The following is a 22,776-nucleotide window of genomic DNA, read 5'->3' as shown; positions in this document are numbered from 1 at the left end:
TCCAGCTGGATTCTTGATAGTTAGATCAGAGTGCCATATAGATTTATTTATTATTGTCACAAACAGGTTTACATTAACACTGCAATGAAGTTAATGTGAAGATCCCCTAGTGACCACACTCCGGTGCCTGTTCGGGAACATTGAGGAAGAATTTAGCATAACCAAACCACCTAACCAGTGTCTTTCGGACTGTGGGAGGAAACTGCAGCACCCGGAGGAAACCTATGCAGACACAGGGAGAACGTGCAGACTCTGCACTGACAGCGATCCAAGCCAGGAATCGGCCCCGGGTCCCTGGCGCTGTGAGGCAGCAGTGCTAACCACTGTGCCACCATGCTGCCCCCAATAAAATAAGAAATCTCACAACACCAGGTTAAAATTCACCAGGTTTATTTGGAATCACGAGCTTTGGGGACGCTGCTCTTTCATCACGCCAGTCTCACCTGATGAAGGAGCAGCGCTCCGAAAGCTCGTGACTCCAGATAAACCTGTTGGACTTTAACCTGGTGTTGTGCAACATCTTACTGTGCCCGCCCCAATCCAACTCCGGCATCTCCGCATCATGGCCCCAGATAAAGTTAGAAGCAGCTCTGAAAACAGAAAATGCTGGAAAATTTCAGCAGATCTGCAGTGGAGAATAGAGTTCTCCCCACAGATGCTGCCAGACCTGCTGAGCTACTTTCCCCCATTATTTTTCTGGTTTCTATGCAAAGTTTTTCTGTTGTTGTTGTGTCCCTTTTAATGTTACTTCTGGGTGTAGAAATTCTTTCTGAACTTTGGAAGTTATTTTATTCCCCCCTCAAACCCCCACAAAAATCAGCGTTTACTTTTATTAAGAACTGAACTCCGCGGGGTGTCCTCTCTTTAAATTCTTGCCCCGGTTTAGCCCCAGCCTGGTTATTCTGGGCACAGCCTGTTATGTTGAAGTTTGACACCACCTGTTTTTTTTACTGTACACGCTAGGGGACTGATGTTGCAGCGAGTGTTGAGACACGCCTCTTCCTACCCGGGAGCTCACCATTAACTCGGGTGAAACTTTATTTTGAAAGAAAAAAAATGTTTTGTTCTGCTCACGTTCATTTATTGTAACTTAACTTTCTGCGGATCTGTGCAGGCGAGGACACCATGGGAAGGGAGGAAAACCTCATTAGAATCGCCAAAAAGCTGGATAAAATGATATCGAGGAAGAGTATGGTAAGGCTGATCGATTTCTTGTGGAAATCGACAAGAGAATGTTACATTTCAGCCTCGGGCGAGTTAGTTTCTCACGCCCTGGCAGCAGATCTGAAACTTTTTAAGTGTTAAAATAGACTCTGAGCGCCTTCGCTGCAACTTTTCCTTGTCTTGGTCCAGGGTGAAAGTCTACACAACTTTTCTAGACCGCCCTGGATCGATTTGTCGAGCATGTGGTTCGCTTCCAAGCGCAGACCAACTCCCGAGTTGCTCGGGAATGGGATCGCCCCGTGCCGTCTGGCGGGCTGCGCCCTCCGGGGGTTTAAGGCACAGCGTCGGCTTTCCGGACTCGGATTTTTATTTTTTGTAAGAAGGAAGGAGGTAAACGAAACCGAGAGTAGAGCAACGCGGCTTGCCAAGCGTACGGACGCCGCCTGGTGACCCGAGCAGGGATAGTTATTATTAGATTTAACCAGTTAATCCGACGAATGTTGTTCTCTTTCCAGGCCAACTACTCCCAATCTCTCCCTTCCCAATCCCATCCCCTCCACCCCCACTTCCGTTCCTCTTCACCCCACCCCAGCCCTGGGACTGTTGCAATGGGGAAGTGCATTCTGTCACTGAAACGGTCTGTTTATTTATTAGTGCCACAAGTATGCTTTGATTTATTATTGTCACATGCATTAGTATATAAGTGAAAAGTATTGCTTCTCACGCACTAACGATCATAGAAACCCTACAGTGCAGAAGGAGGCCATTCGGCCCATCAAGTCTGAACAGACAATAATCCCGACAACAATCCCTCCCACCGCAGGCCCTATCCCCACAACCCCTCACATTTACCCTGCTAATCCCCCTGACCTACACATCCCAGGACACTATGGGCAATTTAGCATGGTCAATCAACCTAACCCGCACATCTATATAGACAAAGCATACCGTTCATAGAGAAGGAAGGGAGAGTGCAGAATGTAGTGTTACAGTCATAACTAGGGTGTAGAGAAACATTACTGCAATGAAGTTACTGTGAAAATCCCCTAGTCACCACACACCGGTGCCTGTTTGGGTACACTGAAGGAAAATTTAGCATGGCCAGTGCACTTAACCAACATGTCTTTCAGACTGTGGGAGGAAACCGGAGCAACCGGAGGAAACCCACGCAGACACGGAGAGAATGTGCAGACTCCACACTGACAGTGACCCAAGCTGGGAATCGAATCCGGGTCCCTGGCGCTATGAGGCAGCAGTGTTAACTACTGTGCTGCAGTGCTGCCTAGTGGCTGGTGTTTCCAAGGGGAATTGGATAAATACAGGCCACTCACATGCTGAAGGAGCAACGTTCCGAAAGCTTGTGATTCCAAATAAACTTTGGACTTTAACCTGGTGTAGTGAGACTTCTTACTGTAAAGGAAAAATTGACAGAGCTGTGGGAGTGGAGGGGGAGGGGGAGGAGGGGGGGGGGGGTGGCGGTGTGGATAGCTCTTGTCAAGACCCAGCACACGATGGACTGAATGGCTTTCAAGATCATACAAGATTGAATAAAATTCAGAAAGAACTTGTACTCCTTGAATGGCTTGTACTGTATAATACTGAAATCCAAACTTCTTGCAAAGTGATGGGAAAGCAAGAGGGGCTGGAGACTGGGGGGGCGGGGGGGGGGTGGGTGGGTGGAAGGGGGGAGGAGGGGGAGAGGGACGGGGGGGGGGTGGGTGGGTGGAAGGGGGGAGGAGGGGGAGAGGGACAGGGGGAGGGGAAGAGCAAAGTTTGTGAGATTGTAAATTAATAAGAGACAAATGTTATTTGATGTACTATCCCCATTGTGTGTATGTTTCAACATCTTGTAGATCCCCAATGCTGAGAGCTAATGAACAACTGTGTTAATGAAAGAATGACTGAACCTTTCCAGAGTTTTCTAATAAAAAAGGAAGTTCTGTTTTTGTTTTTATCTAAATAGGATGGTGCTCTTGATCTGCTCCAGGAACTCCAAACTGTGAAGATGACTCTAAAGTTGCTACAGGTAACTTACTATAGAAACTGCCAACTGACTGTGCCCTATGTTCCTCTGGGAAGTGCCTTGGGCTGACGCTGCAACAATCCCCCAGTTAGTCTTGGTGCCTTGAGCTATGGAGAGGAAGATGAAGTAGTGACCTTGCTTCTGAATCTGATTCCAGTGCTGGGAAATGTATGGCCTTCGGGGAAGTGTTAGGGTATCAGAGCAGAAACCTTAAAGTACGTTATGAAGCCTGACTAGACCCAACAGTTTTTCTATTTTGGCTTTAGTGTAAGGGTAAGGTGCTTCACTCTAGGTGTGATTCTATTTACACACTGGGAAACTTTAATCAAAATAAACTTTATTTAACAATACACTTTAACTATAATAAATGAATTAGTTTAACTGTTACCCAATTGAAATACTTAAACATGACAAGATACAATTCATAACTGCTAACCTATCTCTATTAGATCCAATTCAAGCAATATTCCTCTTATAGACTTAAACTCCTCTTCAAAATCAGTTAACAACGCACAGGTTTACAGGCTGGTACTTGGGCTGCCAGTCCTCGAGCCTCCAGAGCACCTCTGGAGAGAGAGACAGAGAGAGAGAGAGAGGCCTATTTCCTCTAGCAGGTTCCAGAGAGAGAGAGTGAGACACCTCCTGCTTCTTTCAGAACCTGGCAGCATCAGCCAGCTTTTCCCTATAAGCAGATGATTCTGTCAGTCAATCGAATCAAAACCCTACTCTGAAACCCCAGGGAAAAAACCAAATAAACAAAAATGCATTATCTCAGATTAACACAAACACACCCCTAGCTAGAATCAGTCATTAGCCTGCATCCTCAGCATGTGAGCTGTCTGGTGCGCAAACAAACTGGCACTGTATAAAATAGAGCTAAACATATTCCCCACAAGAAACATGGTATAAATACATTTCTTAAAGGCACAGTATCATTACAGAAGGCAGGATCAGACCATTCTCTGTGAGCTTATTGGACTGAATATGCTCTCATATTGCCCCCCACCACCACCCCAGTGAGGAAACAGGAACAAATCATTGCCATTGCTCAATTGTATAGCCCCGATCACCATCACATTACATAAAATATACAGACAGACCATTTGGATCATATAGTAGCCTGTGCTTCTGTTTATACTGCACATGAGTCTTCTATTCCACCTTCCTTATCTCAATGTTTCAGCAAATATTTGTATTCCCTTTTTTCTCAAGTACTCATCTAGGTTCTTTTCTGAATGATATTGGGTATTGGAAAAGGGTTCATAGAATTATAGAATCCCTACAGTGCAGAAGGAGGCGATTCGGCCCATCGAGTCTGCATCAACCACAATCCCACCCGGGTCCTATCCCCACAACCACATGCATTTACCCTAGCTAGTCCCCCTGACACTAAGGGGCAATTTACCACAGCCAATCCACCTAACCCGCACATCTTTGGACAGTGGGAGGAAATCAGAGCACCCAGAGGAAACTCACGCAGACACTGGGAGAATGTGCAAACTCCACACAGTGACCCAAGCCGGGAATCGAACCCAGGTCCCTGGCGTTGTGAAGCAACAGTACTAACCACTGTGCCACCGATGACGTGTACTGATAGGCAGTGCACAACATTCGACTGAGAGTTGGATTCCTGGATTCTAATTAAAGAACGCACTCGACCAGAGTGACTTTCCAAAGTGTTTCGCAGCCAATCAGCTATTTTGAATTTATGTAATCATAGAATCATTGAAACTTACTGCAAGGAAGAAGGCCATTTGGCCCATTGCCAGCTGACAAGTAGCCATCCAGTTTGGAGTCACTGTTATAATGTATGGAAATCCCAGGTACATTCTCTTATGTAATGTACTTGGATAATAACACCATGGGGGGTAGCAGCACTACATCCAGGTTCCAGTTGTACGTTCCACTTTCCCGGACCCGTTCCAAAAATATTATTTACTCCACATTAACCTAACCAATGAAAAGTCAGGTTCATTTATCAAACCCAACTCAGCATGTTAGGCTGCGGTGAGTGAATGATCTGGGCCTAGGGAGGCAGGGAGTGTGTAGGGGGAAAAGCATGCATTTGGAGTATGCAATAATCATAGAATCATTGGATTTCTGCAGTGCAGAAGGAGGTTATTTGGCCCATTGAGTTTGCCCCGACTACAACTCCACCCAGGCCCTAACCCCATAACCCCATGTATTTACCCTGCTAATCTCCCTGACACTAAGGGGCAATTTTAGCATGGCCAATTAATCTAACCTGCACACCTTTAGATCTTTAATGTTCCAAACCATGAACTGTGTAAAGATGGAAATGATTAAATTGAGTTCTTGGACCAGGCCTTGTTCCATATTGCTAACATATGTTCAGATCCCACTTTGGAAGCTGCAATACTTTCAATTCCGCCAAAAACTGCTCGAATAAACACTCTTTATTTCTGAATATAATGTGTTTAAAATGAAAAAAGTGTGAGCTTTAGTCCACAATAAAAAAGAAGAAACTGTCCACAATTTAAATTAGTGAGCAATCTAGTCAACAGCCAATGGTAACTCTTGTAGGAAATGGGAAGATTCCCAATAGGTGCAGGGGCAGCTGCTCTTGTGAGGCAAAGGGTAAATGTAGTCGTCACTGGGGTAGTGCAAAACAATCTTTAACCTGAGCAGAGACGGGATGCAGATAAAGTGAAAATTGTAGTCTTTGGGCCTTCTCTGCTGCCACACTCCACTCCTGCTCCAAAGCAACTTCCAATTGCAAAGCATGAAGGGTTGATACAGGGCGGAAATGAATTGGCCGAGGTTAGTGTGGTGAGCAGTATGTTGCGAGCCAAAAGCTTGACAGACTTGGCCCAGTAAACCCTAAAGCCATGGCTGAAAGCAGTCCTTGTGCAGCTCAACGGAAATCATTCTCTACTCATGAAACCTGTACTCACAACATCAGGGCAGGGACCTGGGACAGTGTACACCTTGAAGAAGAGCACTTTGGGCTGTGCCGAGACGGCCTCCTGTTCTGATCTGATTTCCGATCACTCGCATGCCTGTCCCTCACAACAAGATATTTTCTGAGATGGCCTACATCTGTCTCAATGTAGTTATGGATGGGTAATGAATACAGCCCTCGGGTTGATGGCTAGATCTCAAGAACAGTTCCATAAGTATCCTCATGTTGGTGTTGCCATCCCTCCCAGGGATAACCTGAAGTTTTTCGGAATGGAAGATTCAATTGCTGAAAGCAAACCAAAGGAGAAGAATTATATAATATATATTTTCCTGATTTCTCTTTTAATACTTTTTCATTTATTAGTTAGAAACAGTTTTTGGAAATTGTGGGGCTAGAGAAGGCTGTTCCTCCAGATGGGAGGTGATGTGATGAAACCTTCAAGAATATGTCCTTCAAGAAGTTGGTAACCCTATCTTGTGTAAATGTTATAGTGCTGTTTGCACAGTGCACAAAACTACGTCCATTCAGTTTGTTGAACCTGGTGAGAACTTTGATTTTAATCTTCTTTGCTGGGATTGAATCTGCCGCTTACTGCAGTGTCAGTGAAATTCTGGTGCATTAACTGAAGAATGATTGAGTTGTCCCATTTGAGTTAGCCCTCCCTCTTTATCTTTGACCAGAGTACAAGAATCGGAATGTCCGTAAACGCGATGCGTAAACACAGCACAGATGAGGAAGTCATCACGCTAGCTAAAATTCTCATCAAAAACTGGAAGAAGCTTCTCGGTAAGGCAAAGCCATGTTCTGTGCAGGAACCCAACTGTTATAGAGATATTTTTCCTGCAAAAGCAAGCCATGCCTTGAAAGAAACAACAAATCCGTGTTTGGAATGTCAGTGACCACATTTCCCCAAGATGTTCGATAAATTACTTCATTTATTATTGATGAAGCATTAATCTTCGGTGTGAAAAACAATGTACACAGTAATGTACAGCAACCACACATCTAGTTATTTGACATTATTGTTTTGATAAGGAATATTATTGAGAATTCCCTAGTCGCTACACACCTTCACGTGTTCGGGTACACTGAGGGAGAATTTAGCATGGCTAATGCACCTAACTAGCATGTCTTTCAGACTGTGGGGGGAAACTGGAGCACCCAGAGGAAACCCACACAGACATGGGGAGAACGTGCAGATTCCACACACACAGTGACCCAAGCTGGGAATCGTACCCGGGTCACTGGCACTGTGAGGCAGCAGTGCTAACCCACTGTGCCCTGAATTGTAACTCTGAGTAATTGTGCACCTGCTCCCACGAGGTGTTACTCCCTCTTGTCACGATTCTTGGTCACAACCTTTCCACCAACATTTCGCAATGTCATCTGTCACACTGAGATTGCAAGCTGAGTGAACTACCTCGCTCTTGAATGCATTTCTGAAGCCTTTCCCTTGCAATCGTATTGCTAGTAACTACACATTAAAAAAATTATACTCATGAGCTGATTATAGGGAGCACCTCTAGTCTGTCTTTAATTTGCTTCTTTCGAATATAACTGGTTCGACTGATTACATGTGGATTCGCTGTAAACACCAAGAAGACATCAAAATGTATCTCGATGCTTTTTCTCTTCCAGCCTCAGAAATTCCTGTTCAGAAGACTGAGAAGGCAGCAGGGAAAGAGGGTGAGAAGAAAGACAAGTCACCAACAATGTCCCCAACACCCCAAAAACGTTCAAAAGCGAAATATGTGGAGAGGTAAAGTAATTGGGGACCATTCTGCATCGTATTGTCATGCTAAAGTAACAATGATGGGTACATCAGTGACACAAGGTCGTAGATTTAATATAATGGTCTAAAAGATCAGAGTGGAATTGAGAATTCTTTTCCACACAGTGGGTTCTTGTATCAGATTCTACAAGAACTTTCAAAAGGCAGCTTAATATGTACCTGCTGCTATAAGGTTCTGAGTGTCGTGAATATGCTCTTAAGTTAATGATTTCTCCAGATGCGTGGGCTAGAACACTAAAACAAAAATTATTTTCCTAACATTACGTGCTTTTAATGTAATTCACTGCAGAATGTGGCATTAAGTTGACTTTTGAAGCCTCCAAAAATTGTGCAGGGGGAGAGTGGTCAACTTGTACGCTGAGTATAAAATGTGTGGGTGGTTGTCATTCTGAAATGTGGGCAGGATGGGGGGATATTTGGTATTGGTATTGCATTGGTATTTCATATGAAGTCATTGTGGAATGGTTTATTGCATGAAGTTATTCTACAAATGTGCCTTTAATTACAATCAAAACATTTTAAGAGCCCTCAAATTCATTGTGTTTTCTCTGGCAAACATCCACCTATTCCAACTGGCACATTAGTGACTCTTGAATGGCTTGTTGAGACACACATCTAAAAGTTGAACTACGGATGTTAGCCCTCCCTCCCCGGTTTGACTGCAACGGGGGTGTTATTTCTTTACTGGTGCCTCTTGATTTAATTGGTCATATGGGATCTGAACATAACCCCCACATTAATATGCTCCATTCTTTGTGTAAGTCACCAGGATGCCCATTCCACACATTATTGACCCCCCCAATGTCACTCCATCCAACTATTGTCATGGACATGGACAAATACTCCTGCAGGGAACTTGATTTTCAGCCTGGAGTTGAAAATGAGCTTTAGTTTTGTTCAGTTGGCTTTGCAGTCTTGTACCATCGCGAATTAAGTCTTCTCACCTATTCTGGTTTTCAGTAGAACTGTTTTTGAATATTTCCACCCTGTAGTTTGATCGCTGGACACATCAAAATTCATGGATGTTTCACCCATGTTGCCAATGTGACTTCATGGATGCTTGTGTTTTTGCGGCTGCCTAATGTGAATCATTTAATTTTGGCATTGAGATCTTTAGATAGTCTCTGAGCGATTTTGGTATCCTGCTGCAACACTAGACATACAGAAGTAGCTCTGAAATCTTTGCTGGAGTTAGCCTTTGATTTAGCTCAGAGTCAGAGAGCTTTACAGCATAGAGAGAGACCTTTCAGCCCATCGTATGTGTGTCAGCCATCAAGCATCTATCTATTCTAATACTATTTTCCAGCATACCGTCCATAGCCATGTGTGCTGTGGCTTTTCAAATGCTCATCTAAATGCTTCTTAAATGTTGTGAGTCTCCTGCCTTTACCTCCCTTTCAGGCAGAGTTCCAGATTCCCACCACCCTCTGGGTAAAAATGTTTTTCCTCATTTACCCTCTAAATTTCCTGCCCCTGATCTTAAATCTAAGCCCCCAATTATTGTCCCCTCTACTAAGGGAAAATTTTCTTCCTATCTACATCCCTCATAATTTTTGTACACAATCTTCATTCTCAGGAGGTCCGCCTTCAGGTATCAGAAGATAGGCCACTGGGACACTCTTTCTTCAATAGTGGGTCAGTGATGTTGAGCACCTTTTCAATATGGCACCCGGACATGATGGCGGACTACACTACATCCAGTCCTGACCCACCAGTGAATATGGCATGAAACACTCGGGTGCATAATTAACGAGTTTGCCGGAAGATTGGTGTATTTTATCACTGCCCTCCTTATTGGGAAATGTACCACATTCCCACCCTGCCATGGACCATGGCTCAAAATGGGAGAATTCTGCCATGATCTTTGGGACTGGAAAAATGGGGCCATCTTATATATTGGGTTGACATGTATGTTGGAAGTTATGGTAATGCAACTGCTGTACTGCTATCTGTCCATGTAAGAAACAGCAGCAGGATTAGGGTACCCTGCCTCTTCAGCCTGCTTTGCCAATCAATAAAATCATGATTGAACTTCTACACTTTTTGTTTGAAAACCTTTTGTGAAGTCACACAAGACCTTTCACTACTGGTGTAAGTTGTTGCTCTAGCAGTCTGATCTTGTACCAGATGCAGAGCAATATGAGCCTGGAATGTCCTAACTATGTTAGGGTTGTGGGTTTTCAACAAAAAGAAAAAGATGTAGCTTGTATACATTGGCCGGAATTTTACCAGCATGCCCTCCCCGATTCTGGGGGCAGGCGAGGCACAGAGAACGCATTCTCCGTTGTCCTTGGGTGGGACCGTACAAAACTCGGGCGGACGTGCCAGTAAAATTCCACCCATAGATTCAAAATAACAACACCAGATTTACTGTAGGAGCTGCTGCCTGTACAGAGTAGAGAATGAAACTAAACAGGAACCTGTGAAACACCCGAATGACATTACCATCAAATAATGTGAGTGACTCTTGAAGTAATCATTCAATCACTTAAATATGTAACAGAGCTGGTAGTGCTGAATTACACCGTTGGCCCTACATTTTGTAACTGCTTTGGAGAAGTGGAGAGCTGGATGTGGAATTGATTTAAATTAATGGTGGGGAAAAAATCGTGAATTTTTGAAATGTGCACCAGATAGGCAAGGATCGTCAGAGTTGCAAGACGTCAGAAAATGAAACCTGTTCTATCTCCTTGAACATTTCTACTGTTCTTCTAAGTGGGAGTGGGGATCTCTTGGGATGGAGATGGCCTTCTGTCTTACCAATGCAACATTAAACTGAGACTCTCTGCAGTCTCAGGTGGACATGAAAGATCCAGTGGAGCAGTTTCAAAGAGGAACAGTGGTGTTCAAACCCAGGTCCTGTGCTAATGTCTATCCCTCTATCCACATTTAAAAGAAGACAATTATCTTTATAATTTGGCAATTTGTGGAAGCTTGCTGACTTTCCCACATTACAACAAGGGCTACAATTTTATTTATTCATTCATTCCTGGGCCAGCATTTATTACCCATTTGTAACTGCCCTCCATTTGAGAGGGCATTTGATGTTCATCCAACAGAAGGCAATCTTCAGTTGTCGGAAATAAAATGAAACAACACTTACTCCAACAGATAAATCAAAGAAATAGGTTTAATAAAGAAACTTCATTACTCCAACACTTGAGGTATCATCTTGGGCCATTCTAAGCTCCACAACAATTTCCAACAGGTTCTTATTTATACTGAGTCAGCTGGTCAGCTGATCATCACATCATTTTGTCATTGGTTACATAGTTTACTGGGTCAGCTGACCCTTACAGCTTGTTACCATTGATCACACTACAACAGATCCAATGTTATCACTGGTTACATTCTAACATTTGAGAGTCATTGCTGTGAATCTGGAGTCACATGTAGGCCAGACCGGGTAAGGACGGCAGATTTCCTTCCTTAAAGGACATTACTTCAAAACGAACTAATTGGCTGTAAAGTGCATCGAGACATCCTGAGGACGTGGATGGTTCTGTGTAAATGTAAAGCGGGATTTTACGGCCTCACTGGTCTCAAAATTGTAAAATCCTGCCCGAGGTCAACGGTCCTTTCCATGTCCCACCCCTTGCTCGCTCTTATTCCCGTGGCAGGAGGGGTGGTAAAATTCCAGCCATAGTCTTTCTTTTTTAACCACATCTTTTAAGTTTTATTTATTAGTATCACAGGTAGGCTTACATTAACACTGCAATGAAGTTATTGTGAAAATCCACTAATCGCCACACTCCGATGCCTGTTTGGGTACACTGAGGGAGAATTTAGCATGGTCAATGCACCTAACCAGCACGTTCTTTGGACTATGGGAGGAAACCAGAGCACCCGGAGGAAATCCACGCAGAAATGGGGAGAACATGCAAACTCTGCACAGGTAGTGACCCCAAGCCGGGAATCGAACCTGGATCGCTGGAGCTGTGAGACAGCAGTGCTAACCACATGTGCTAGATTATGAGGTGACTCTCCAGCTGTTGTTGCCATGCTTGTTCCGTGGCCTGGTTCTGCCTACTCTTTAACACTGTTGTTTGAGTGGCAAATGTTAGTTTTTAGTTTGTAATTCAAACATCCACAGATTATCTCTGGTGTTGTAATGTGACAGAGTTTGTTTGAATGGAGTTTTCTCACCAGTAGTTCTGATTTGATTTCTAGTCAAGATATGTTCAGCTCCAAGTTCTCGCCAACAGCCTCACCCATGTTCAGAAAGAACTCCACCGATGGACAACAGGACCGGCACAGGTGAGATCATGCTTGTTAGCCCTTTACTGTCCTGCAGATGAACTACCCCCATCCAGGTACAATTGGCATCCTATTACCACCTGAGATAGTTAGGAACAGAAGTAGACCATTCAGTCCATCGAGCCTGCTTCACCATTCGATACAATCATGGCTGATAAGACACTTCAATGCCTTTTACACCCATTTTCCCCGTAAGCCTCTACATTATCACTAATCAGAAATCTATCATAGAAACCATAGAAATCCTACAGTGCATCAGTCTGCACTGACAACAATCCCACCCAGGCCCTATCCACATAACAGTGTTTACTCTGTTAATCCCCTTAACACTAAGTGGCAATTTAGCATGGCCAATTAACCTAACCCACACTTCTTTGGACTGTGGGAGGAAACCAGAGCACCCGGAGGAAACCCATGCAGACACGGGGAGAATGTGCAAACTCCACACAGACAGTGACCCGAAGCCGGAATTGAACCCGGGATCTTGGCCCTGTGAGGCAGCAGTGCTGACCACTGTGCCACCATAGCTTCCACAACCCTCTGGGGTAGAAAGTTAATCTCCTCATAGTCATTCTCTTCAAAACATGAAACAGGCAGGAAAAGGAGTTGACCATTCAGCCATTCTTTTACAGCTTATTTATTAGTGTCACAAGTAGGCTTACATTAACACTGCAATGAAGTTACTGTGAAAAATTCTAGTCTTAAAGACTAACTGTTAAGCAACAATTTCCATAGTCAAATCCATGGACCATCTATGTCCCAACTCCATTTACCAGCCTTTGCTCCCTATCCATAGATGTTGTTGCTTCACAAAATCCTGTCAATCCCAGTCTTGAACATTTCTGTCGACCAACAGAATCTCCAGCTTTTTGGGAAGAGAAGCACTTCCTGACTCGGTTTCTGCTGCAGGAGAGGATGATCAGCAGCTGGCACTGGTTCCCAGGGAGAATGGTTGAATCGTGCACAGTGCCCATAATGAAGAAACAGTTAATGACTGGTTGCGATTGTGACATTAGTACAGATTTGCTGAAGGCAAATCCTGCTTGACTAACGATTTGAGTTCCTTGCTGGAGTCACCAGCAGAGCTGATAAGGTTAGTGTAGTTTATGTTGTGCCCATGGACTTCTGCAAAACATTTCAAAAGTTCCACATGTTAGTCTTGTTAGCAAAATGAAAGCCCATGGGATGAACGTGAATACAAAATTGACTAGGTGACAGAAAGCTGAGAGTATGGGTGAACGCTTATTTATCAGACTGAATGGAACCATACCGCAGAGGTCAGTATATGGATGGCATGGTGGCACAGTGGTTAGCACTGCTGCCTCACAGCGCCAGGGACCCAGATTTGATTCTTGGCTTGGGTCACTGTCTGTTTGCACGTTCTCCCCGTGTCTGCATGGGTTTCCTCCAGGTGCTCCGGTTTCCTCCCACAGATCAAAGATGTGCAGGTTAGGTGGATTGGCCATGCTAAATTGCCCCTTAGTGTCAGGGGGACTAGCTTGGGTAAATACATGGAATTATGGGGATAGGGCCTGGGTGGGATTGTGATCGGTGCAGACTCGATGGGCTGAATGGCCTATTCCTGCTTCTATTTTCAATGTCTATGTTTCTATGTCGGGACTTGGGTATACATGATGTAACTTCAAAGTTTTCCAATGGTATGAAACTCAGAATGAAGAGAATAGTAATACACCTCAGGAGGATGAAGGTGGACTGCTGAAATGGGCAGATGAAATTTAATGCAGAAAAGAATGAATTGTTTCCCTTTAGTAAGAAGTGTGAGGAGAGCTAGTGTAAATTTGTTCAGTTCTGGGCGCTGGAAAAGAGCTATTTGAGAGTGCATGTACTCGCATCTTAGAAGGTGACAGGATATATTGTTGGATAGCCTTGGCAACATAAATATATAACATACGGGGGCAGCACGGTGGCACAGTGGTTAGCACTGCTGCTTCAAAGCATCAGGGACCCGAGTTCAATTCCAGCCTTGGGTCACTGTCTGTGTGGAGTTTGCCCGTTCTCCCCGTGTCTGTGTGGGTTTCCTCCGGGTGCTCCAGTTTCCTCCCACAGTCTGAAAGACATGCTAGTTAGGTGCATTGGCCATGCTAAAAAAATTCTCCCTCAGTGTACCCGAACAGGCACTGGAGTGTGGCAACTGGGGGATTTTCACAATAACTTCATTGCAGTGTTAATGTAAGCCTACTTGTGGCACTAACAAATAAACTTCAAACATGATTGTGTAAGGGCTTCACCGGGTTGAGAGGTTGTTTCCATTGGCTGAGGAATGTAAAAGGCAGATTATGGGGAACAGTCTTAAATTGAGGACGATTATTCCGGGATGAGATGAGGAGATATTTCGTCTCTCAAGAGGTTGTGAATCTTTGGAATTCTCCATCCCAGAATATTGTGGATGCTCCATCACTGACTATATTCAAGGATGGGATAGATGGAGTTTTGGTCTCTCGGGAAATCAAGGTTGTGAATCTTTGGAATTCTCCATCCCAGAATATTGTGGATGCTCCATCACTGACTATATTCAAGGATGGGATAGATGGAGTTTTGGTCTCTCGGGAAATCAAGGTATATGGGGAGTTGAGCCCCAGATCAGCTGTAATCTCATTGAATAGCGAAGCATGCTTGGATGGGCCGGGTGGTCCTCCTGCACTGGTCACTTGGGTGGTTCACAGGAAGAATGGTTGAATCCTGCACATTGCACACAATGAAGAAACAGTTACTGGCTGAGATTGTGACCTTAACACAGATTTGCACGTGCAGTGTTCTTGGGTGTACGCAACCAAGGATATCATGTTAACCTGTAATGAAACACTGGTTAGGTCTCAGCTGGAGTATTGTGGCCAGGTCTGGACACTCATTACAGGAAGGATGTCAAGGCCTAAGGAGAGAAGCTTTACAAGCATGCCATTAGGGATGAGGGCCTTCAGTTATGTGGAGAGAAGCTGCATTCTTCTTGGAGCAGAGAAGGCGGCATGGTGACATAGTGATTAGCACTGCTGCCTCACAGTGCCAAGGATCCGGGTTCAATTCCAGGTGACTGTCTGTGTGGAGTTTGCACATTTTCCCCGTGTCTGCGTGGGTTTCCTCCTGATGCTCCAGTTTCCTCCCATAGTCCAAAGATGTGCAGGTTAGGTGGATTGGTCATGCTAAATTACCCCTTAGCGTCCCAAGATGTGTAGTTTAGATGGATTAGTCATGGTTATTGTGTGGGGCTAAGGAGATAGGGCAGTTTGAAAGGGTCTGGGTAAGATATTCTGTCAGAAAGTCGGTGCAGACTCGATTGGCCAAATGGCCTCTTCTGCACTGTAGGGATGAGATTTGACAGAGGTGTTCAAAATCCTGACTTATTTTGATAGAACAAATAAGAAGAAACTCTCCAATGGTAGGATTGGTAACCTGAGGGTACAGACTTAGGGTGAATGGAAAAAAGACAAGCGGCACACAAGGAAACATTACACCCCCGCCCCCCCCGGCACCCCGCGCCCCGCAAATATGTATACTCTTCTGATTAACCCAGACAAAGATGTCAGGGGGTGACAGCCCTTGGTCAGGTACTATAACTAAAACAAAACGTCAAAAGGGCACTTTATCTAACGAAACCGAAATGTCATTACCAGGGCGATGGTGTATCTCACCCCCCAATGCCCATTAGTCAGGGAAGGAGGAAACATTTCTTTCACAGGATTGTTATGATCTGGTATGTATTGCTTCAAAATGCTGGTGGAAACAGATTCAAAAGTAATTTTCTAAAAGGGAATTGGATAAATACCTGATGGACAGACTTTAGGGCAATGGGGAAACAGCAGGTGCAGTGGGACTAATTGAATAGCTCTGCCAAAGAGTTGTCACATGCATGATGGGTTGAATGGTCTCCTATGGTGGGGCACTTTCATGATTTTCAGACTTGTATCGTTCAAATAGCGCAAAAATGTTTTTATCAAGCTGTTCCTCTACTTACAAAGGGTTGTTTGATTGCAAAGTTGCTTCTTTCTTTGTGATGGGACAAGACAAAGCATTGAAGAATTTTTAATGAACTAAAACCAGTTGAACCTGTGGGTAAATTCATTGGTTTATACTCCCCACAATGAGATACTGAATGAGACAAAGATCTTTCTCCAACCATGCTCCTTTCATTCCATCTATCCAATTAAATATTGGGTATAAGAAGGAACAAATAAAGCTTATGAATGAATGTGTGTGAATGGGGAGTTAAAATGGTTCCTTTAAGTTTAACATTATTGTAAATATTGGAAGCTTCCATTTAACCGTGTTTTCTGACCAAGGAAGAATTATTTTTATAATTGACCCATTGGAGCAAGTTACACTTTAACCACGCAATTTGGGTGACATTTGGATGAAGAAGACCATTTACCTCATTTTAAGTTGCCTCCCCAAAACATGAATCCTCCCATTATCCCCTTACAGTACCTAGCTATTTCCAAAATAGCAATTACATCGACTAGAGTTACACTGTCATTAGATTCCAAAGAAAGTTTCTGATTTGAGGTATGTCCTATTGTACCGTGCAGGCAATATGAGTCAACATCATGCAAAAATTCATAAATACAAAGAAATTAAATTGCTGAACATGTGGGAGCTCTGTGTGTCCTATAATGGACAATGTGTACAAGTGGCTGCTTCCTAAGCTAAATTTAAGTTTTAAGTTTATTTGTCACAAGTAGGCTTACACTAACACTGCAATGAAGTTACTGTGAAAATCCTCAAGTTGCCTGGCACCTGTTCAGGTACATTGAGGGAGAATTGAGCATGGCCAATGCACCTAACCAGCATATCGTTTGGACTGTGGGAGAAAACCGGAGCACCCGGCGGAAACCCACGCAGACATGGGGAGAATGTGCAGATTCCGTACAGACAGTGACCCAAGGCGGGAATCAAACCCGGGCGCCTGGCGCTATGGAAGTGGATGTCTTCCCCATCCTAATATTTAACCTGGGCTTTTGGAAGAATACCGGAAAAAGATTAGCTTTGGCGTTACAGCACTGCTCTGAAGGGTACGCTGTTATTGATGCGCAAGCGGCAGTATAACTACTGCCCTATTTGTACTCCTTGAGAATTTTATGAAATGATTCTGATACTTTGCAGGAGAGACTCCTCAAGCTCGATGTCACCGATGACTCTCTCACCTACGTCCAGGAAGAACTCCACAGATGCCGAAGAGAGGTAGGACTAGCTGTATTTCGTTATGAAGGGGGAAAACTCCTTTTGAAGAGTCATCAGGCAAACTTCTATTTTCTTTTTACAAAGGAGTAGCAGAAAGATGCAACCCTTATCAAAAAGCACCAACATTTGAATTATGTATGACTTTTGTTGTGATGGCCGTGATGGCTTTTGTTTTTCCCTAATGCTGGCTAAGCAAAAAACAAATCAAAAGCTTTATTTTCATGATGTGGGATACTTTTAGACTATCGCAGAATGCTGTGTTTTAAAATATATAAAGTAATTGAAGTTGTGGGCAATTAAAAAGTTTTATTCCCTGTCGTATTGCTGAGGTGGAGTCTTTCTGTGATGAGTTCTCCATTTAAGTGACATTGACAGCTTGTTTCTTGACTTTGTTCACTGATTGTGACAATTCAACACTGTTTTGTTGCTGATGCATCTCAATGCTAACTTCTCCCAGCAGATGGCCTGTGCATGTGATTAGAAAATCCAGTGGTTAACATCTGGAAGAAAAATCTCCCCATTAGTTTAATGACTCATTTCCAAGATTTGTTTTGCATGTATGAATAGCTCCTACTCCTCTCACTGCCAAACACCCCCCCCCCCCCCCCCCGCCCCCCACCCCCCACCCCCCCAAACTGCCCCCCACCAGCCATCTATTCTGATGGCACTAACTTGCGTTTGGGTGAAAGGTTTTTACAGACAATTGTAACCCTTCTGGCTGTTCTGTAAATGCGAGCTTAGACAGTGAGTCTTAATGGTGACATTTGAACCTTGTTTGTTTATTTATTAGTGTCACAAGTAGGCTTATATTAACACTGCAATGAAGTTGCTACGAAAAATCCCCTAGTTGCCACACTCTGGCACCTGTTTGGGTACACTGAGGGAGCATTTAACATGGCCCATGCACCTGATTGGTACGTCTTTCAGACTGTGGGAGGAAACTGGAGCACCCAGAAGAAACCCACGCAGACACGGGAGAACGTGCAAACTCTGCATAGACGGTGACCCCAAGCCGGGAATCGAACCCGGATCCCTGGCGCTGTGAGGCAGCAGTGCTAACCTGATCTTGTCCTCATTTGATCTGTCAATAGAAGTCCTGGCCATTGACTTCTTGATTCCTAACCAAACGCCTCTAAGAAAGGAAGGAGATGTCTATTACATAGCACCTTGTTGGATCTCTTGGAACCATTCTAAAGTGCCTCATATCCAACAAGAGCTTGGGATATTACCTTTATTTGTGGTAACCTATCCCAGAATGCTTTGCGGGGAGTGTAAGGTATGACTGTCAGTGATGAGGAGAAGGAAGTGACATAGGCATAAAAGAATTACACAGCCAATGATGCCTCCAGTTTAAGCTGGCTGAAGTAAATAAATTGATTGTAAATTAAATCTGGAACTCTTCTGATACAGGTGGCGTTATTTCACATGCCTTAGACCCCCCCGCTTGAGCCTCCCAATGAGGAGTCATCAGGGGAGCCTAAGACAGCTATATTGTTATCATAGGAACAGGAGGAGACCATTCAGCCAGTCAAACCTGTTTTGCCAATCCAATTGGATCATGGCTGATCAAACTATTCAAATGATTAGTTATGAAAGTTTGGCAGTGGCTGACTCAAAAAAAAGCATTAATCATTGAGCATGATACACCAAAATAAATCCCCGCTGATAACTTAAAAAGTCAGTCGATCATGGACATTGGCACTTCAATGATAATTACTTGGATAAAATTAACACCTTTGTCAAGTTTGCAGGTTGTCAGTGACATATTGAGTTCATGGAGTTCACTGAGGTTCTGATCATTCTGATGTTGCTGTTCCCAAGTCACACACGGCTTTTTTTGGGGTGAATGAGAGGAGTTCCATAATTACTTTCTGGAAAGCAGTGAATCTTGCACGGTGATAATGTCGTGTGCTTGAGTGTGAGGAATGGTTAACACTGAAAAGGCCTAAAATCCATTTCCTTTCCATCTCAGGAGAGACTCATTCAGCAAATCACCACCAATCACTTTGGAACTGCCAAGGAAGCATTCAACAGATAAGAAAGGTGAAAGGTAACTGTTTGGTTCTATCCTATCAGCAGACTAGGAATAGAGATTGAAACCAGCATAAACAGGCTTATTTTCACTCACCTTGACTGCTCTCGTGAAGGTTTTGGCTCTTCCTCATGCGGTCATCTTACCGTTCTCAAGACTTAGTTGAGACAGTGTCAGAAGCTTGAGTGATTGTGGAAATCAGGCAGTGTTGAGATTTTTATTGAATTCAAATTTCACCATCTGCCAAGGTGGGATTCGAACCCAGGTCCCCAGACTCTCCGGATTACTAGTCCAGTGACAATAACACGACGTCACTGCCTCCCTAAAACACACGCTGCCTGCCAGCACAACTTTTACACAACTCCTAACCATTCATGAGATGAGGGCGTTGCTGTCTGGACCAGCATTTATTGCACATCCTTAATTGCCCTTGGGAGGGCATTTAAGAGTCAACCACATTGTTGTGGGTCTGAAGTCACATGTAGGCCAGACCAGATAAGGATGTCAGATTTCCTTCCCTAAAGGATATTAGTGAACCAGGTTGGTTTTTACGACAATCGACGATGGTTTCATTAGACTTTTAATTCCAGATTTTTATTGAATCCAAATTTCACCATCTGCTGTGGTCCCCAAAGCATTGCCCTGGGTCTCTGAATTTTTAGTCTAGTGACAATACCACTACGCCACTGCCTGCCCTCTTCCTAGCCGTATCCTAAGCTAATCCAATACAGACCAGAGACCACATGTTGGAGCTACTTCACCTTAAGGGGTAGTACCAAAGAACACAACATCTGGGAGGTAAGATCCCATTCATTTTCATTATATCATTGGAGAAAACAGGGGCTTAGTCATTGCCTGATGTGCTCTGTTCCATAAGGACTTCTCTGAGCAGAGAGCCTAGTGTCAACAAAACCTACCAGTACCAACTTAGTACTGAGAGCAGTGAGACCAAAGACCCAGCCACAATGTCACAAACCCACTCTTGTACTGATTTACATAGTCTTTAATGACATTGGAACCAGACACACACAATGAATAAAATAGATTCCCAGTCAAGATCATAGCTGTAAATTCCAGTGCTCACCTGTCTGTACTTGTTGCATATTACTGCTAACTCCCAGGCTTGAACTTGTGAACACAGGCAGAACTTGAATATTAACTCGTAATGCTAGGATAATGTAAGAAATGTTGTTTGTTTAAATCCACCTCAGTGAATGGCAAAAATTGTACTTTGGTGCATTTTTAGGAGGAGATGATGGCATAGTAGTGATGTCACTGGACTAATAATCCAGAGGCCCAAGCAAATGCTCTGGGGGCGTGGGTTCAATCCCACCACGTCAACTGGTGAAATTTAAATTCAATTAATAAATCATAAATCTGGAATTTTAAGCTAGTCTCATAATCGTAGAATCCCTACAGTGCAGAAGGAGACCATTGGGCCCACCGAGGCCGCACCATCAACAATCCCACCCAGGCCCTATCCCCATTACCCCACGTTTTTACCCTGTTAATTCCCATGACACTAAGGGGAAATTTAGCATGGCCAATCAACCTAACCTACATGTTTTTGGACTGTGGGAGGAAACCGGAGCACCTGAAGGAAACCTTCGCAGAAACAGGCAGAATGTGCAAATTCCACACAGATGGTGACCTGAGGCTGGAATTGAACCCAGGTCCCTGGCGCTGTGAGGCAGCAGTGCTAACCATTGTGCCACTGGGCTAGTGACCACAAAGCTATCATTGATTGTCATGAAGACCCTTCACTAACACTCGTTAGGGAAGGAGATCCGTTGTCCTCACCTGGTCTGGTCTACATGTGACTCTATGACTCTATTTCTCTGGAGCGTAGGAGGCTGAGGGGTGACCTTATAGAGGTCTATAAAATAATGAGGGGCATAGACAAGGTAGATAGTCAATATCTTTTCCCAAAGGTAGGGGAGTCTAAAACTAGAGGGCATAGGCTTAAGGTGAGAGGGGAGAGATACAAAAGTGTCCAGAGGGGCAATTATTTCACACAGAGGGTGGTGAGTGTCTGGAACAAGCTGCCAGAGGTAGTAGTAGAGGCGGGTACAATTTTATCTTTTAAGAAGCATTTAGATAGTTACATGGGTACGATGGGTATAGAGGGATATGGGCCAAATGCGGGCAATTGGGATTAGCTTTGGGGTTTTTTAAAAAAAGGGTGGTGTGGGCAAGTTGCGCCGAAGGGCCTGTTTCCATGCTGTAAACCTCTATGACTCAATGACTGTATTTCTATGACTCCATCCCATGGCAATATGATTGACCCTTAACTGCCCCCGGAAATGGCCTAGCAAGCCACTTAGTTCAAGGGCAATTAGAGATGGGCAACAAATGCTGGCTTTGCCAGTGGCACCCACATCCCATGTAAAGAATTAAAAATATATCTATTTCTGTTGTAAATCTTAAAGGGAAATGTCTATTCACTTTATTCCCGATTGAGACTGTAAAGGAACAATCCAGATAAATGCAGGGAGAATTATTAGAATGGTACCAGGACTGTGGACTTTCAGTTATGTGAAGTTTCCAGAGCAGCTGTGATTGTTCTCTTTGGAGCAGAGAAAATGAAGGAGAGATTTAATGAAGGGTTCAGAATCACAGAGAATTTTGAAAGAGTAAATACGGAGAAATTGTGTTCATTGGCAGAAGATGTGGTAATTAACGATGAGAGACAGATTTAAGACAGTTGGCAAAAGACTCAGAGGCAGGATAAGACATTTATTTTACTCAGTGAAATATTATGATCTGTTTGTGTGGAATTTTTACCATTCTCCCCGTGTCTGCGTGGGTTTCCATGCACAGTCCAAAGATGTGCGGGTTAGGCTGATTGGCCATGCTAAATTGCATTTTAGTGTCAGGGGGATTAGCAGGGTAAATACGTGAGGTTATGAGGATAGGACTTGGGTGGGAATGTTGACGGTGCAGGCTCGATGGGCTGAATGGCCTCTTCTGCACTGTAGGGATTCTATGAATTGAATCAATCTCCGTAATCTGTCTCTATTTTTCTCTGTTTGAAATATGTACCCAATGTTCCTTTACAAGATGCAGTGGTCACTGCCTCAACCATTTCCTGTGACACAGTATTCTTACGACCCTCTGAATAAAGAAATTTCTACTCACTCTTTGTGACAATTTAAAATTGAAAACTCCTAGTTACTGATTCCCTCACCACAAGAAAATAGTTCTGCCTAATTGTCATAATTATTTTCTAAAAATTCTATTTAACGTTCATTTCACCTCTTCCTGCTCCAGAAAAAGTTGTCCTGGGATCTTTGAATCCCTACTGTACAGAAGGAGGTCCATCGAGTCTGTACCCACCACAATCACACCCAGGCCCTATTCCTGTAACCCCACATATTTACCCTAGCTAATTC

The 22,776-nt window shown here is 43.9% G+C and overlaps 1 protein-coding gene across 4 annotated transcripts in view; it reads left to right on the top strand.

Annotated features, from left to right (window-relative positions):
* Window positions 1-952: 952 nt before the first annotated feature.
* Window positions 953-22,776, top strand: part of tcea3 (transcription elongation factor A (SII), 3) — a 40,208-nt gene continuing 18,384 nt past the window's right edge. For 2 of the 4 annotated variants that reach the window (XM_078237972.1, XM_078237971.1), the window contains exons 1-7: window positions 953-1,029; window positions 3,128-3,190; window positions 6,791-6,896; window positions 7,749-7,869; window positions 12,073-12,159; window positions 17,275-17,352; window positions 19,325-19,402. In XM_078237972.1, the coding sequence (XP_078094098.1) occupies window positions 3,170-3,190; window positions 6,791-6,896; window positions 7,749-7,869; window positions 12,073-12,159; window positions 17,275-17,352; window positions 19,325-19,402 (491 nt within the window). In that variant the 5' untranslated portion in view covers window positions 953-1,029; window positions 3,128-3,169. Of the gene's footprint in view, window positions 1,195-3,127; window positions 3,191-6,790; window positions 6,897-7,748; window positions 7,870-12,072; window positions 12,160-17,274; window positions 17,353-19,324; window positions 19,403-22,776 lie in introns of all 4 variants that reach the window. The other 2 variants (XM_078237970.1, XM_078237969.1) reach the window with 2 other exon arrangements.

This window comes from Mustelus asterias, chromosome 21, assembly GCF_964213995.1.
Source record: "Mustelus asterias chromosome 21, sMusAst1.hap1.1, whole genome shotgun sequence".
NCBI classification, from domain to species: Eukaryota; Metazoa; Chordata; class Chondrichthyes; order Carcharhiniformes; family Triakidae; genus Mustelus; species Mustelus asterias.
Note: the sequence above shows the minus strand (reverse complement) of the source record. Positions and strands in the feature narration are given on the sequence as shown.